The sequence below is a fragment of the Pithys albifrons genome, chromosome 2, assembly GCF_047495875.1.
Source record: "Pithys albifrons albifrons isolate INPA30051 chromosome 2, PitAlb_v1, whole genome shotgun sequence".
In the NCBI taxonomy this organism is placed as follows: domain Eukaryota; kingdom Metazoa; phylum Chordata; class Aves; order Passeriformes; family Thamnophilidae; genus Pithys; species Pithys albifrons.
The window spans coordinates 111066710-111083579 of record NC_092459.1 but is presented as its reverse complement, the minus strand read 5'-3'; the positions used below and the strand labels follow the sequence as shown (position 1 = coordinate 111083579).

Here is a 16870-nt window from a genome sequence, read left to right as displayed (position 1 = left end):
ATACCTTCCTCTCTGTAATAGCATTTTTATTATATAAAAGACGTTGTTTATAGGTAATTGTATATAGATGGCGACTGATAAACATCAGATTCAAATTATTTTGTAACAGTGAGCTGGTTTTGATTGAACATGAGAGATAGGACTCACCTCATTCTAACACTGAATGCTTAATGAGAAATCTCAGGCTGGACCCCAACCTGTGATCAGTGTCCAGGATTGGTGGCTTGAATTCTTGGAGGAAAAGATCAGACAACTATCTTAGAGTTTGAAAACCAGCTGTTAGACACTTCAAGTTTGAAGGAACTGCCAGTAGACTAGTTGGGCACTAAAAGTGGACACTGAATCACCTGAGTGGAAAAGCAAAGTGTCTTCATTTCAGTGTGTTGTTGCAGATCCTCATCTGCACTGACTTTGATTGCAACCTCCCCGATTCCTACCCTGATTAATTCTCCATGTTAGCCATAAATTCCCTCTTGCTGCCTGCTGGGGACTCCAGCTTGTGGAGGAGAATGGCAGACCACAGATTTTAATAAGTCATTTCCCAAAACATAAGATGAAATATTTTAGCTATCCACCAAAGCCATTTCCTTTTTGGTGCAGTGGTACAACTGATTCCATTTCGCCCTTAAAAAAAAAAATAACAAAGGCCGAGACTCAGATATTTGTGGATTTGATCTTTAAATTAAGAATTCGAAGCGGTCCATTTGTACTTGTCTCTGCTGTTTCATTACCCCTTTCACTGCTTCCATACTGTGGGCGGAATATTCCTTCCCAAAGTTGAAACTCACTGTCTTTTCTCAAAGACCCTAATGAAGATAAATTGTGCAGTCAGCAGTTATTTTCTCTCCAAGAATTCTTCTTAATTTTGCCCTTTGTGGATGGTTCCTGCTGCATTAGGTATCTTTTTCCTTTGAGTGCAGTGATCCAGAAGGAAGCCAATGAGAGCTACAGGATGTGGGAGAGTGCTGCACAACTTGGTTTATCACCTGCCTAAAGCCACCTTTCCATGAGCTGGTGTTGGGTTCCATGGGAAATACAGCAAGGCTGCAGGCTGCTGGAGGGTGTCTGAGTCACTCAGGCTGCAATCCCTTTGTCTGTCACTACTGTGGATATGAGTGGTATATCAGCACAGCTGGAAGGGCTTTTCAGCCATAATTTTGGCACAAGGGAATTCTGGAGTCAAGAGTGGTTCATAGCAAGTGTGAGGTGCTTGTGTGTCTGATGGTGTCCTGAAAAGTCAGCCTCACCAGACCCCCTTTAAGCTTAGGGTGTGTAGGTAGGACTGCATTTCTTCCAGATAGGAGGATAAAGCACAGCTGACACATGACTGAGTTTAAATTCTCATTTGTACAATATTTTTAGAGTGAAAGCCCATCTGAGTGAATATGAAGCTGGTGATATATTGAAATAATTACATTGAGTACTGAGTTAGGTCATACCTGAAAGAAATAATCTGAAATCACTGGAACTAAGCTTAGTTATTTGCGGCCTGAATAGTTTCCAGGCCTTGTCTAGTTCAAGACAATAGTGCAAGGAAGTTTTTTTAATTTGTGATTGAAATGCATTTCTCTCCAAAAGTTTCCAGGCTAGGCTCTGTGACAGAGTAGGTGTTATCTGCTAATTAAATTGCTCAGAGAGAGGCACCATTTCTATTTTGACTTTCCCATAGGATGTGGCTCTCCAGCTTGTCCTGCAGGAGTAAATACTGAGCTAGTTAATAAAGACCAGGACTGGATCTTCTGTTGACAAGCTCATTTCTTTTAAATGCCAGGGATGCAGCCTGGCCCCTTGCACAAATCCTTGTCACAGCTGCCCTGGATGCTGTAGAATGAAGACTTCTTTTGTTACGTTAAGATGGGATGCCTGTGCCACCCAGATGCTCTGGTGAGGCCCACAGTCTTCCAGCTCAGGATCTTGTTTCCAGCAGCAGCCAGTGGTGGATGCTTGAGGAGCAGAAGGTGACCCAGTCAGAGGTTGTGAGTATCTCCCTGACTGTGGCTTCCCAGCTTCTAGCACTCTGATTTATGGACTCCTGGAGGAGGAGGAAGTGCAACCTGATACTCCAATACTCCATCCAGATTTATCTTTCACTAGTTTATCTAACCAGGTTTTGGTTTCATTCAGGCTTTTAACCTCTGTGTTGCTGGGGAGCAGCAAATTTTGTAACTCATTTCTGTGGGAAAGTACTTCGTGTTTTCTCTGCTTCTGAGTCTCCCCTCTGGTAATTTCTATGGATTCCCATTAGCTTTTTTATTATGAGAAATAGTAAATAGTAATTCCCTGTCCACCTTCTCTGTGGTACTCACGATTTATAGACAACTGTCAAATTCCTCTTTTTTCCCTGGCTGAGAAGTCATGTTCTGTTTACTCTTAGCTCATGCAAACCTATGCCATTCAAAGTGCTGTATAAGCAGTTGTGGTAATTAAAAGAGGTAAATTAATCAGACACCTGGATGCAGAGAAGCAGTGAGAATTTGTGGCTGTTGCTGACAAGATTGAAAGGCATCTTCAAGCTGAAAATCAGGGCCTTGGTGTGGAGATCTAGAGGGATCAATAAGGGATTCTCAAAAGGGATTCATCTGAGCTGGAGTGTGGCATCAAGCCAGGGGAGAGGCATTCTGCAAATCTCTGCTCCATTCAAATGCTGAAAAATAGTTGTTGTCTGTGCTGATTATAAGTTTTCTGAAATGAGCACCCAAAAAGATCCACTCTAGAGTAACTTGAAAGATACTTGGTTTTACCTTCCAAGTGTCACAGACAATGCTGTCCCACGTTCATTTCTTTTTGAGAGTTAGGAATTTGGAATCTAAACCCCAAAGACTTGGGTGGTACCAATGGACTGTCTATTCCTGTACCCCGGGAAATGAGAATCAGCTGAAGGGGAATGTTTTTAGGAGCAAAGCTCTTCATACACTAGTCTCAAATTATCTTCAATAGCACGCTCAGCCAAATCTTAAAAGGAATATAAGTACACATTAATTAAGAATTAACATCATTCTGTTCCTTGAGTATGGTGATTATTAAAATATAAACTCAGTGAACATACACTTCAGAGGATGCTGCTAAATATTTTTAAAGCCTAATTTTCAGTCACCCTTTATTTGTTTTTTGATTAAGAGGGAAGAAAGAAGATGGCGCTTGACTTTCTGAAACTTTCCATTTGCTTCTCAGATACTGCATCAAAAAGTTGCTGAGTGTCCATAACTGCTGCTAGGGCAAATCAGGAATGATTTAGATTTATATGGAAAGCACAGAGAAGGGATGACATTTTGAAAAGCAGCCGAAAGGCACATTTGTGAAGCTGTTCAGATAACTAAAGGACTGAGAAAATATGCAAAGAGATTTCAAGGCATATGTGCTGACCATTAATGTAGTTTTCACAGTTGAATTTTGAGAAATTTACATTCTTAGGCATTGAAATGCTTGTAGAAATCTGACTGTCCTAGTACCACAAATGAGTTTTTAAAAAGTAATTTTATTAGGAAAGACCCATGTGTCTGGTCACTTCCACCACTGTGTGGAAAATAGGATTTAACCTTTGCCTTGCCACACCAAGGATAACACCTGAATGCTCTTGTAAGTGTTGATGAACAGTCTCTCAGCATTGACTTGAGCTCTCACACCACCTCCCAGTTAGCCAGACTATTTGGAAATACCAGTGTTTCCCTTTGACCTGTTGTCTTGGTTTGACTTGACCCCCTGCCAAGCCCAAACTGCCTTCCTTCTCCTTCTCCCGCTCTTCCAAGGAAAGGAAAAAAAGAAAGGAAAAAACCTGAAAAGAAATCAAGAACTTGAAAGAAACTGAATTAAATCAGAATATATATATTTTCCAACATTTACAACTACATATACAATTCGTACACACCATTGGGACCTCTAAGGGAAGAAGGGAAAAGGGAAGGGGAAACAGGGACAAAGGAGGGACAAAACAGGAAAAAAACAGTCAAAATACAATCAACCTCCCTAAAAAACTGGCAAAGTACAATCTCACCAACAACTCTCAAAAGAAAACCAGTTCTCTCACTCTCTCCTTCTCACGATCTCCTGTGTGGCTCTGATAAGAGACTGACGCCTGGACAAACTGCTTCCAAGCTTCACTGGAAGAAGAAGAAGAGACAACTTTCTGTCTCTCTTATAATCTCTTGTTACATGATAAAAACAAGTGTGGAATACTTGGGTAATGGCCGCTTCCCTAGTTACAACTGGTTACCAAGGGGGGCCTGGATCAAAACAGTCACACCTGTGTATCTGGGTTTCTGTAGCTGACTTTCTGAACTCTTTGTGTTTTGCAGAATGCCAAAGCCAGCTACGACTTTAGCAGCAACGATCCCTACCCCTACCCTCGCTATACAGATGACTGGTTTAACAGGTAAGTGGGTTTGGGGCAGCCTGCCTTGCCCAAGCTCTTTATTTTTTGCTTAAAGAAATTCTGAGTATTTCCTGGTATTTATGGAATGTCTGTTCTCTGCTAACTTCAATGGCCACCAGAACAGACGCTGCAGTCACATTGTTGCTTGAAAAATCAGAGGTTACTTATGACTTCATTTTTTAAGGTAACCTCCAAATAGCACTGAACAACCATTTTACAGTTTATAAATGAAGTTGCTGCTTCAGAAAAGTGTGGGGTTTAGATTTTTGAATAGGTGATAGCTACATACATTTTTGTCAGCTGTCCTAGGACATCCCAGTAACCCAAACCTGTATAAACTGGTTTTCCATAAACTGTGTCTTGGGCAATATCACTGCTAGCTAATTATAAAGGGAGTAAGCTGGAGAGAGGAAAGACTGTGGTGGAAAAAAGTCTGATTATAGGCTAAGAAGGCAAAAAAGCAACATGGTGTAGAATGACCAGTCTAAAAACAATTACATTTTATGTTAAGTTCTGAGTCATATCTTTTCACCTTGATTTAAGGGCAGTGCACATGGGTGGCATTTTTGTAGCTGCTGGAGAAGTTCAAGTCCACATGGTATAAAGTAAGAGTGGCCTAAAAGAAAGGGCTTCAGACTTTAGAAAATGTGACTTTTTTTGTTTCCCTAAACTGTGGCTTGGTTTGTTGTTTTTTATTTTTTTTACATGGAATAGAAACACATGACAGTTTTTTACAAAACATGTGTGGCCCAAGGTTTGCATCTGTCCCATGGAAAAGCCCTTTCTGACAGCTCCTAGCAAGACATTAGTGTAGTCAAGAGTGCAGAGTCCAAGGCACTTCCATAAGGTGTGTTTATTACCTGGTGATCTCAGCATCCAGATGGAGCACCTCTGAATCTGCCCTGAAGTCTCAGGCAGGTTCTAGCCTGGATTTGCAAAAATTGTTTCAGGATTTTTTTCAGGGAAATTTCCTTATGTCTCCTAGGCAGATGTTTGCCAGTATTTATGTGACAGCAGTGCTGAGGATTTGAAAACATTTAAAGGTTTTAGGGCTCAGTCTTAATGCTTATCAAAAAAATGTTTCAGGCCTATTTGATGTGGTTTTCATCTCTAGCTTAGGATGATTGGATGGCCTTTGAGTTTTGGATGGGGTTTTTTTGTTTTTATTTCTAAAGCAATCAATTGTGGTTCTGTCAGAGTGACACAACAAAGAAGCAGCTGTGCTTCCACCTCAAACACAGGCTTTTTGGAATGGATCAAAAAGATGTAGGAGCTGTGATGTCCTTTGTAGTCCTGCCATTTTTCATCCAGAGCAAGATCCCAATGAGATTTCTCCTTCATTTTGGGAGAGGGCATCTAACACTTTTAAAGTAGTATGAATCCAATTAGTTGAATGGAAAGTCAGAGAAAGACTAGGGCTCTAATTTGTGAAGGTCTGCTGTCCTTCTGACTTTATTTATGCAAAGGATCTTTGTAGGAGAAAGATAGCACTTACCTCTGGAGAGGAGGAAAATTAAATTTAGTTTTAGTGGGTAATGGTAATTTCTGTCATTTTCAGTGTGGAACTGCATAAAACTGTGTTCTGCCAGGCCCCATTAATGCTGATTGTGCTGCTATCAAGTATTTTGCAGTGGGGCCCAGTTTAAAGTCCCCACCTGTTCTGCAAGGTGGCCCCATAAGGGAGGGTGACCTCCTAAAGCCTCTCCAAACAGACCTAAAGCATCCTGGATGTGGCAGGGGTTGTGGTCTCTGGTCCCAGGTGCCTCTGGCTAACTTCAGGCACTCAGGTGAAGAATGGAAGGTGAGGAACATGGTCACTTATGTCCTGAGCTGTGGTAATTTGAGAACATGATTCAGATTTTCAGAGAACTGTGACACTTTGTTGTATTTCTGGAGGGAATGGGGAGCTCAAGTCAGGAGGAGGAAAACAAGAAATTACGTATTTCCTTCACTATTCTTTGGAGAAAAAAATAATCCCTACAAAGTATAGCATTCTTTGCCAATGAACCTCTGTCATGATGGGATGCTCCATTCCTGGAAGTGTTCAAGGCCAGGTTGGATGAGGCCCTGAGCAGCCTGATCCTGTGGGTAGCATCCCTGCCCATGGTAGGGAGATTGGAACTAGATCTTTAAGGTCCCTTCCAACCCCAACCATTCTGTGATTCTGTGAACCTTGAGATTTCTTTTGTGAGACAGGGAATTTTCTGCTTTGCAAGGTAAGTCCCAGGAGCACCACACTCAGTAAAGCATCCCTTTCCTCCCTTCACAACAGAAGATGCAAGATGCTTTAAGATGCAAGATTTCTTGTTTTCTCCAGATTGGGATGCAAACCAGCTCGCCACATCCAGCTGTTCAGGAGTAGTTGGGACTGTTTTGCTCAGCATATTTCTTTAGTATGCAGTGAATCAAGCCATTGCTATCACTTCTGACTGCTGAAATATTGCTGGTACCTTACAACTGATTGCTTTAACAGTGTCCATGTGTGTGGCTGCACAGGTGCATCTGCATAGGGAGGGATTGCACACAAAAGCTGTTGAGAGAAACCTGCAGCAAAGGCTCCATTTTGCTCTGCTTGCAGTCAGTGATTCCTCTCCCATTGAATTTTATGCATGCAGGAGAATCAGACTCAAAATAGGATAGTGTAATCTCCCTTTCTCCATGAAAAATACGTTTCTATGTGAGCAATTCAAGTGATTTGTGGAACAAGAAGCAGAGGACTGATCACCAAGGGGCTTTTGTGAGCTGCCAGCTGCATGTGCAAAGTGTCATTAGACTTTAAGGAAAAATGGAAGTTTTGCATGGAGTATTACATTTATCACAGCTGCTCTGCTTGTAAGCACAAATTTCCCTTCTATTTGGTGTTTTTAAAGGTTCCTGGTAGCACTTTGGTCTTTCTATCTAATAGCCAGTGGCCTATGAAACCAAGCTGGATGGGGTTTGGAAGGGGAGAGTGTGGTGCCTCAGACAGGGAATTGCAGTCAGGCAGTTCAGCTGCTGCTACAGGCAGAGGCACATGAATGGCTGGGCAGCCAAGGGATTTGTTCCTGTACTTGGCTGTGTCCAGACCCACACTTTGGGGACCAAGCCAGGGTTGGGGACACTGGGGCAGAGCTGTGTTTGAGCCTGGAGAGCAGTGAAAGAACCTGAATCAAACCTTTTTCCCAAAACCAGAGTTAGCCCCACAGCGCTCGGGGTGGTTTCTAGGAACCGCTTTGGGAACTGCTTGTGATTTTAAACATCATCTCCTCCTGAACCACGTTCAGTACCTTGGCACGTACCACGTTGTGCAGTGTGGATTTACCCATAGGAAGAGTGGTAGCTTGGCCTTTCAGAACAGCTTTGCATGTTTACCTGCTGCCCTGTGCAAGCAGCTGAAGTGGTCCATATACTGAGATGGTCCCAGCTCTTGAGATTGCAGCTAAGCATAATCCTCCCCTGCTGAAGTTAGGATGGATGGGTCCTGTCCCTTGCTGTCTGCAGAAACATTTCAAAGCAGATGAAAAGGGACCTCAATGAAAATCTGTGCCACCTCTGACACATACAAAAATACGTCAATAGAAGGGTATTATATACAATATAATATTATATTGTATTATAGCATATACAATAGCATTGGCAGTGGGGTTTAGAAATAGAAGTAGGTTTCAAACGCAAAGAAGAGTAAAATTTTCATAACTAGTACAAAGGTAGAATGCAAACCTGTCTTTTAATTGAATCCCCTTTCTCCCATGTTATTTTTTCATGAATGTTCATGCAAAATATTTGTGTTTCTAAGGTTTATGGAAAATTTGCTCTACTTGCTAATATATGACTTGCTCAGCATGCTGAGATATGGTTTACCTTTGAAGTGACTTGTTCAAAAGTGAAAATATTCTTGTTTTCTATCCCTTTGTTTTAAATATGGAAATAATAGAAAAGAACACTGTAGAGAAAGGCTGTGATTTGTACCCATGACATGGGTTATTTCATAGAAACCGCAATTGGTTTATCAATGATACATGAACACCAAACAGTGCTAAGTTGGAAAAATCTACTATTTGCTATTAATAATTCAATCAAATGCATTTCCACTAACTCATATGTGGTTTGTTTTTTTTTTTCTCTAGTCAGCAGCATGGTATTGAAACTCTGAGCTGCTGAAACAGGCCTGCTTGCAATCTCCATCATATGGGCCAGTGTGATGGAGAGGTGAGGGGCGGGGGAGGGGATCTTCTGGTAAAACCTTTTTACCAGGAAAGTCCTAATAAAATTGTTCAGTCTGTGAGAGAAAGAGCTCAGGTGACAGTGTCACTGATTTTTTGTACCCCAGCATCAGTCAAGCCAATTTTCAACAAAGGCATTTATTCTGCTCTGTGGCTTGTAGCTACCCCACAGGTGACTAGGTAATGAATGCCTAGCAACAGTATGTTTTTTTCACACTTCCTTGAACAAGGGCATGAGGAAGAATCTGCTTGATTGTTGAAAGAAATTTCTGCAGCAACTGAATAAGAAATCTGTGTTGGTGCCCTCACTGCTGCCTTTGTAAAAGGAACTTATAGGAGATCTTCAGTTTTTTGTGATCAAGACACTGTGTAAATTTAAGACCAGTCATTTTCTTTTGTGGAACTGCTTTTAAAAATATACTCTTCCAGTACAGCAGGAAAAAGTATGTGTTGCTTCTCACCCTTGTATTAATGTTACTCTCACCTTTGCCAGAGGTGCTTAAAGAAGGAAAAAAAAAGCTTAATTCTGCTGCCTCCCATTGTGGTCCATCTGATACCCAGGATAGCCTTTTCAATACAGCACTGTTAATTCCATGAATCCTTAACTTGCCATGGGAGCAATGGCAGTTTTAATTCACAGAGTAGATTGACGTGAACAGTAGGATGGATTCATATGGATTCACCATCTTAAACTTAAAAAAACCCTGACAGCAGCACGGGTTTCACCAGTTTCTCTGCTTCGCTGTTTTTTAAAAACTAGGTTGTCTTGCCCATATTTATCTTCTCTGCAGTTTAACTTCTATGATGAATTAAGAGAAAGGAAACTGCAGTCTGCCTTCCTGCAGGACTGTCTCAGAGTCACTGCCAGTGAAAGGAGCTCTCTTAAGAGCTGTAAAGCACTTCAGAGACACCAGGTGTTTTTTAAATGCCATTTGTCAGCCCAAACCTGGACCTCCATGTCAGAGCAGAGACATTTCCCACCTGAGCAGAAAGAAGTGCACCATGAACTGACAGCTGGAGCACCTTGGCACCAACCCTGGGAATTAGGCACTGGAGGAGAAGGATGCACCTGCTTTTAGGTCTGACAGCTTTGGACCTGCTTAGTCAGATCACGGCTCTGCTGCTGGGTAGTGCAGTGACCATTTTGGATGCCTTCTGCTATTCCAGCTTGATATTGCACCCACCCCTTCCCTTAGCATTTCTTTTATGGGTCGGGATATGCTCCTTGCACATGTTCAAGTAGCAAGAAGTCAGCCTTTGTTCTGTAGGGTTCAGAGTAATGTGTTGCACTGTCAAGCCACAAAAATAAAGGAATTAATATTGATCTTATGTTTACACTGCTCTGTCAGGGGCCTGTTTCCACTGACCAAGAGTTGGTAATGAGGCAGAACCTCTCTGACAAGAGTTAAAAAGAAAGAGTCTGAATAGCTTTGCAACTTAAATGCAGTGTTAGTATTCATGTTAACCTCAGGGCAAGCATCTCTCATCCAGCAGAGGGGACACTGGATATCTCCTGCCTTGGGAAGGAGTCCAGTTTGCCATGGAACGAGTTTCCTCTGCAGCACTGGGAGCTGACTGAGACAAAACAAGCTCATGCTGACCCAGCTCAGTTCAGCACATGCATTTCTCTGGGGTTCACGTGTTGTCTCTGTCTTCCCTTTCGCAGCCATGGGACAAGGTGTGCAGGAGAGGTGTCTGCTGCTGCCAACAACAACATCTGCGGCGTGGGAGTTGCCTACAACTCCAAGGTGGCAGGTATGGTTGCAGTTCAAGGTGTGAGTGTCACTGTGCCTCAGGCAGAACTTCTCCTACAGAGACAGGCAGCATTGCCCAGGACAGCGCTGCAGGTTGGCACTGGGCCATGTGTTTATTACTTTTCACAAGGGCTGGAATTCTTCCACGGCTTTGCCTTTTCAATCCAAGGCCTTATATAGCCTCTTTAATAACTTTGCAAAGGAACAGTTCTGCTCCCTCATGTGCCAGCTCCTGTTGGGATACTGATTTTCAGTGCCTCTTCCCAGCGTAGCTGCAGAATCATTTGTGGCAAATCTCATTTTGCAGGAGGGAAAGTATAAACTCCTGCTGCACTCAGACACCATTTGAAAAGGCACATCTCATGCTGCTCCTACTCTTTAGGCTTTCACAGGGCAGGGCCTGCAGTGCTATAAATCTCTATGGTTGTTGGCTTCCTCTGTTTTAACAGTGATGCAGAGTGGTAAGAGCAGATGCAGAGGATGAAATGAGTGGTACCCAACATTCACGCCTTGGGTGTGCTGGGTATTTTTACTTCTAACAAGCTTTCCTCTGTGCAGATAGACTCAACACAGTGCTTGGAGTGAGTTAGGCTTTTGGACACCATGTGTCAGTTTAGTTCAATCTGAAGAAATCCAGTTTTCCCACTCCAAGACTGTTCCATGCTGAGAACTGAGCCACAGCAAGCAGAGAAAGATGCTTTTGAACTTCACTTAAATTCCCCTGATCGACACCAGGACACCAGTGTGGATGCACCCATTGCTTCCTGGAGCATGTGTGCATGGACAGCTCTGCTCTGCTTGGCCAGTCCTTGCTCACTGCACTGTCAGGAGAATTGGAGGAAGGATACATGTCATCTGTCACCTACACCACTGAAAGCTGAATCTCCGCTATAGAAGGGCACCAAGCAATGTTTACTAAGCTGTTACCCAAGAAATGTCATTGAAAGTTGGCAATCAGCCAGGCAGGTCTAGTGCATGTCTCCCTTCTTCAATAATGGTAACATCCCCTCCAGGGATGGGACATGCCACAAAATTTACATTCTGCCAATAGCTACTCTTAGAGGAATGTGAATTGAGGCTTGACCTCATCTGTATTATTCACATAACTCTATAACTTCAAGATGGATGCTTAAAAATCAAGAAGTGAAGATTTTTTCTGATAATCAACAGCCTACAAATAATCTTTTATACTTACCCACTTAATGGCAAAATCCCCACAGGATTTTGGAAGTGCCAGCCAACCTTCCCTGCCTGAGAACAGTGCGCACCTGCAGCACCACCGTGTGGTCCATGGGGTTGTGGAAGTCCATGAGAGCTGCGAGTCTGCTGCTGTCATGGTTCAGGGTCCATGTGTGCAGGTCGAACTGGAAGTTGATAGCCAAGGATCTGGAGTATCGCTTCTTGTACCTCTTTTTTGCCCTGAAGATGGCTTGGCTCCTCCTGTTGTTCCCCCACCTCCCCAGGGTCAATAATTAATTCTGTGCTTTCAGTGCAGATCTGCATTTTACGTGTACGTGAAGGAATTTCTCAATCATTGAATTTGACTTCATCATTTCTAGCTTGAAATAGTAGGTCAGGAACATGCAGCTTTGGTCTGGTTTCTCTTTGAAGTTTATGCCACTTTTTTCCAGCCTTGGATTTGCGCATGGCCTTTGTATTGAATGCTGTAAAACAACTGGTTTCTTAATTAGAGTTCTCACCACTGTTTGCACTGTGCTATTGATCTCTGCACCATCTGTGTCCTAAACTGTTGGAAAAAACTGAGCTTCAACTCAGGGCTACAAGTGAAAGTTGGAATGAATCCCTGGTTACTCAGGTCTCATCCAGAGGCCACCAACAGCTTGGCTGTTGGGGAACCTCTCCTGTGTGTGGGGTGTGATGGGTGTCAGGGCTTGCAGTGCTGTCTGTCACACTCTGGATTGCTTAGAGACAACACTTTGAGGTTTTATGAAGTTGACATGTCCTAAGGTTGTAAAATTTAAGCTCTTAACTCCTACTGCAGTCTGGGTTAAAGGAAGCAGGTTTTAGTTTGCTTTTTGCCTCCAAATACTGGCAGTATTTTGCTATTGTCTGCATGTTGACACAATGATATTTTTCCAGGAAATCGCTGCGTAGTGTGTTTCCCTCTGATTAAATTCTGGAGAACCACCAAAATAAATAGAAAAATTACTTGAAAAACTAATGACCTGTCAACACAAAACTGAGTATTCTTTAGATGAGGGGGGCCTTACTCTTTTTCCCCAGTTGTTACAAAATACTATTTTACGTACCATTAAAGTTATTAAATGCTGTGACACTTTGAGATTGCTGAATACTAGTATTTTTAAAGCATTCTCTAACAGTAGATGGAAAATACTGTGTAATTAGAAAGCTAACAATAGAATGCTTTCTCTTTCTGGGCCACGCTGCCTTGCTGTGGCTGGGTGTTTAATGCTGGCATCCTGCTGGGTAAGCACTCTCTGGTGCAATGGGAATGGCGAGTGTGGAATTACTGAGTGAGTGAAACTGCCAGTGAATTAAAATACCTGTAACCAGGGGCCTTCTGCAGGTGCTGAGATTTCATCTCGTGCTGAGTAATGTATAATTCATGTTTGTGGTGATTAAATCTACAGGTATTCGGATGCTCGACCAGCCATTTATGACAGACATTATTGAGGCTTCCTCCATCAGTCATATGCCTCAAGTCATAGATATATACAGTGCCAGCTGGGGACCAACTGATAATGGGAAGACTGTGGATGGACCTAGAGAGCTAACACTGCAAGCCATGGCAGATGGTGTGAACAAGGTATCTGTCACATTAATAATCCAGGTACTGGGGCAGAATGGTGTGTACAGGCTCGTGCTGAAACCACTGACTTGGAACACAGTGCAGTTGTGGAAATTAGTCCAACATTCAGTATATTTCAATGTTAAATGATGCTCTCACTGCAATATTTTGGCAATATTTTGGCATTGATTTTCTTGTGTAGTCTCAGCATTCTGTGTTTCTCTCTAGTCTGTTTACACATGCTTTTCATATGCCAACACTGTGAAAAAGGAAGAGCCTGATCCTGTAAATACTCCATGTTGAAACATGCTAGCTGTGCTACTGATGCCACATGGTCTGTTTTGGTGTGTTACCAATTTAATTATTGCTTTGGATTTGGAATGCCTTTCAGGTCACTCATAAAAGGTCATTATTCCAGCTGTGATTGAATACAGCTGTTCAGATGCCTATGGAGCAGTATCCTTTCTCAGTAGCAGAAGCCTCCTTGTTTATTCCCACTTTTCCACCTCCTTCTAGGAACAGTCTGTGGTCTTTGTAAAAGACACTCAGTGTCATCCTGTGATGCGTTTAACCTGTACACTGTTAGAAGTTTGGGGGAAAATGTGTGCCACAACTCAAAACCCAAACAAATCAGCCCAAACCAAACAAACCAGCCTTGCACAGCTTTGTCTCCACCTCCTCAGTGTCATGCAGCCAGGACAGCCATGGCTACTCCTGGTGCTGTAGGGCATGAGCCACCTCCCCTTGGTTGATTATAGATGTGTTTCCATGTGGACAAGGTGGTTTTGTGTGGGACCTCCACATTCACTCATTTTCCCATCCAAATTATTTCTTCCTCTTACTCATGCCAGTTTCTCCCAGTCTTCATCACCACCTCCTTGTGAGCACCACATTCAGTTTAACATGTTTTGTAACAGAGTAATTAAATCTACTGCTCTGGTAACCAGTGAAGCAACTGAAGCCTTCTCAAATCCTGAGTCTCCAATGTTTTGCCTGTAACAGAGGGAATGTAGTCATCCCCACACTCCCTCCCATAAAATTGACAATATACTGCAGTAAGGCAGGAAGACTTGCCACAACTTCCTCCTGAGTCTGCTCAGTTTTGTAGTATAAACTCTACAAACCTCTAATGAGATCAGAGTCCCTCTGAAGTCATCTTACACAGGCTGTGTTTCTACTTGTGATTTTCTTTCATTTATCTAGCATTTCCATAAAGATCCCTTTAAATACTTGGTCTTGAGGAGGATCTTCCTTAGGTGTTGTGACAGTTTTAGCAACACCCTGATGTCATGCAGTTACTTGATCTTTCTTGCACTAATGTTGGTTGAAGCAGACATATACTCTGAAAATAGAAGAATTTCCATTTAATTTTTGTGTTGTTCTCCTCCTATTCAGAACTTGTCTTAAAGTTTCAGAAAAGGCACTAATAACCCTGGCAAAGGAATGCAAACTGAACTGAACAGAGTTATTTTACCCTTCAAGAGAAGCAGATTTCAGATTGTAGTCATGTTTGTTTTGCAGTTTGATATGTTAAAGATCTTTCAATTAACTTGCTGTCGTGTCACCTTTTGTTTCAGTCTGTGGAGTTACACTGGAATTAACCTCTTTGAATGTTAAGGATTGGAGAAGGGACTTTTCCCTTCTGTTTTGTTGTCTGGTTGAAGTCCCATACTTGGAGTGTTGGGCATATTACCTTTTTAATGCCTTGCCCTCAGGAGTGTTTGTGATTCTCTTCAAGAAATAATTTGCAATATTAAATCAGAAGGGGCTCTGAGATCACTTGGGCTGAAGGTTTGGAAGGAGAGGGAACAGTGACAGTGAGCTGTGCTCTGGCAAGAGTTGCTCATGCTTTACCAGGAGACATAAAATTACCAGGAGAGCCTGTGTTAGGAAACCAGTTCTGTCAGTCATTGCAGAATTAGGAGGAATGATACTGCATTCTCCCTAAGTTAAATATTGTTGTCCAGGAACAATTGCACTTCATCTTACAGTGACAGTATCCCAGCTATCTCCTGGCAATACCTGCACAAGAGACAACTCCACCCCAAATAACTCCCTTGCATTGTGTTCATAGCTTTATCTATCCCATTACATTTCCTGTCATAGAATGTTTTTGGGTATAGTTTATTCTGATCTCTTTTTGTGGCAAGCCAGATTTTCTGGAGATATTTCAAGCTGTCACTGGTTGCTGGGTATTATCCCTGGTGCTTTGAAAAACACACTACAGACTTCCCTGCATGTAGAGGACTAACAAGCCTTTGATAGAATACCCCTTTACCTAGTTTAGGTCTATAATATATGCATCAAATTCTCTATTGAGTGTACAAATGTAAATCTAATTTATGGTAATTTCTCAGAGTAACCCCCCTGTTTATTAAAAAGGACCTTTTATAAACTGAGACAAATAAATGTAGGAATTCTTATCAGCCTAGAGCTGATTCTCACCAGAGTGATGGTTCACGAATTAATGATGAAACTGAAATATTGGCAGAGAGGAAGCAACATGCTGAGAATAAAAATGTGTTCTTAAACTAAAAGCAATGCTTCCAAATGTCCTAGAAGGCAATGTGAGATCTCTCACATGGAGCAAGATTAATATCCTTGCTGCTAATGCAATAAAGTAAAAATCAGTGAGTAGGAATGATACCAGTTCTTACAGGGAATATGCAGTTAGCTAGCTTGACAAACAGGTAACAGTTACCTGTTGCCATCCCACTTGGGAGCCTGACTCAAGGAGGAACTCACTGACAAGAGGATGTCCATGCTCATTGCAGTGGGGGTTGGACTAGATGATCCTTAAAAGGTCCCTTCCAACCCAAACCATTCTCTGACTCTATTTTCTTACCTTTCCTCTTTCATTACCCATTCTTGGCACGTTGTTAAGCTCATTCTTACCTTCTGTCTTAATGATGACTTCTCTTTGGTGTTTGCTAGGAAGTTAAATAGGATGAATAGAGGCAGCACTAAAATAGCATAATAAAGGAGAGTAAAATCTGTCCATCACACTGGCAACTACTTTATGGGCTCCTTTATTAACTGCGTTTCTAAGGCTGAACACAAAAGGGATGGGGGGTGCCTGAACTTGGTGTCAGCATAGCACATGTAATAAGAAGGTATTGGGAAAGGGACTCAAGCTGCTTTTTGTTATGAAGACACAATCCCACTCATTTTTCAGTGCAATCTGGCTCCATGTGTTATCTCCTATCATTTGTTCAGGGGCAGGAGTCAGCAGCGTGACTGGGGCACTGAGCAGTGGTTGTTGCACTGCAAAGATAAATGACCTCACAGCTGAATTAGCAGGTGCTTGAGAGTAGGGATTGAAAGAGTTCCTTGCACACAAACATCCACAAGAGTTGGCACTGGTCTGACACAGATGAGCACTCTTACCTAATGCAAATTCCAGGTGCTAGAAAAGACACAGTTGAGTGTAATTGGAAAGGACTTAATGCAACTTGTGGTTTTTAAAGACTAGGTTGAAATTTGTGAGTAACCAGTACCTGCCTAACAAGTGGGCCTTGCACTCATTGTCTATACAGTATGACTGGACAAAACAATGCTGTGTGATTTAAATATCCCTTATCTGAGCTGAGCTTACCCACTTTGAGGGCTAGACAGCTTTGAGAGGGAGGTAGGGATGGTGGATGAAGTCCTGGGGCAGCACATCTCTCTTAAACAGAGACTTTTTGATTGTTGGTTCTTTGCATCCAGACTTGTATCAGCCATCATCTTAAACAGGAAAAGGCAACTTAGGTCAAGAACTAATTCCACTCATGTT

At 42.3% G+C, this 16870-nt stretch overlaps 1 protein-coding gene across 1 annotated transcript in view; it reads left to right on the top strand.

Moving 5' to 3' along the window:
* Window positions 1-16870, top strand: part of PCSK2 (proprotein convertase subtilisin/kexin type 2) — a 100075-nt gene that overhangs the window by 64811 nt on the left and 18394 nt on the right. The window contains exons 6-8 of the mRNA XM_071582096.1: window positions 4293-4369; window positions 10238-10326; window positions 12938-13113. Of these exons, the coding sequence (XP_071438197.1) occupies window positions 4293-4369; window positions 10238-10326; window positions 12938-13113 (342 nt within the window). The remainder of the gene's footprint in view (window positions 1-4292; window positions 4370-10237; window positions 10327-12937; window positions 13114-16870) is intronic.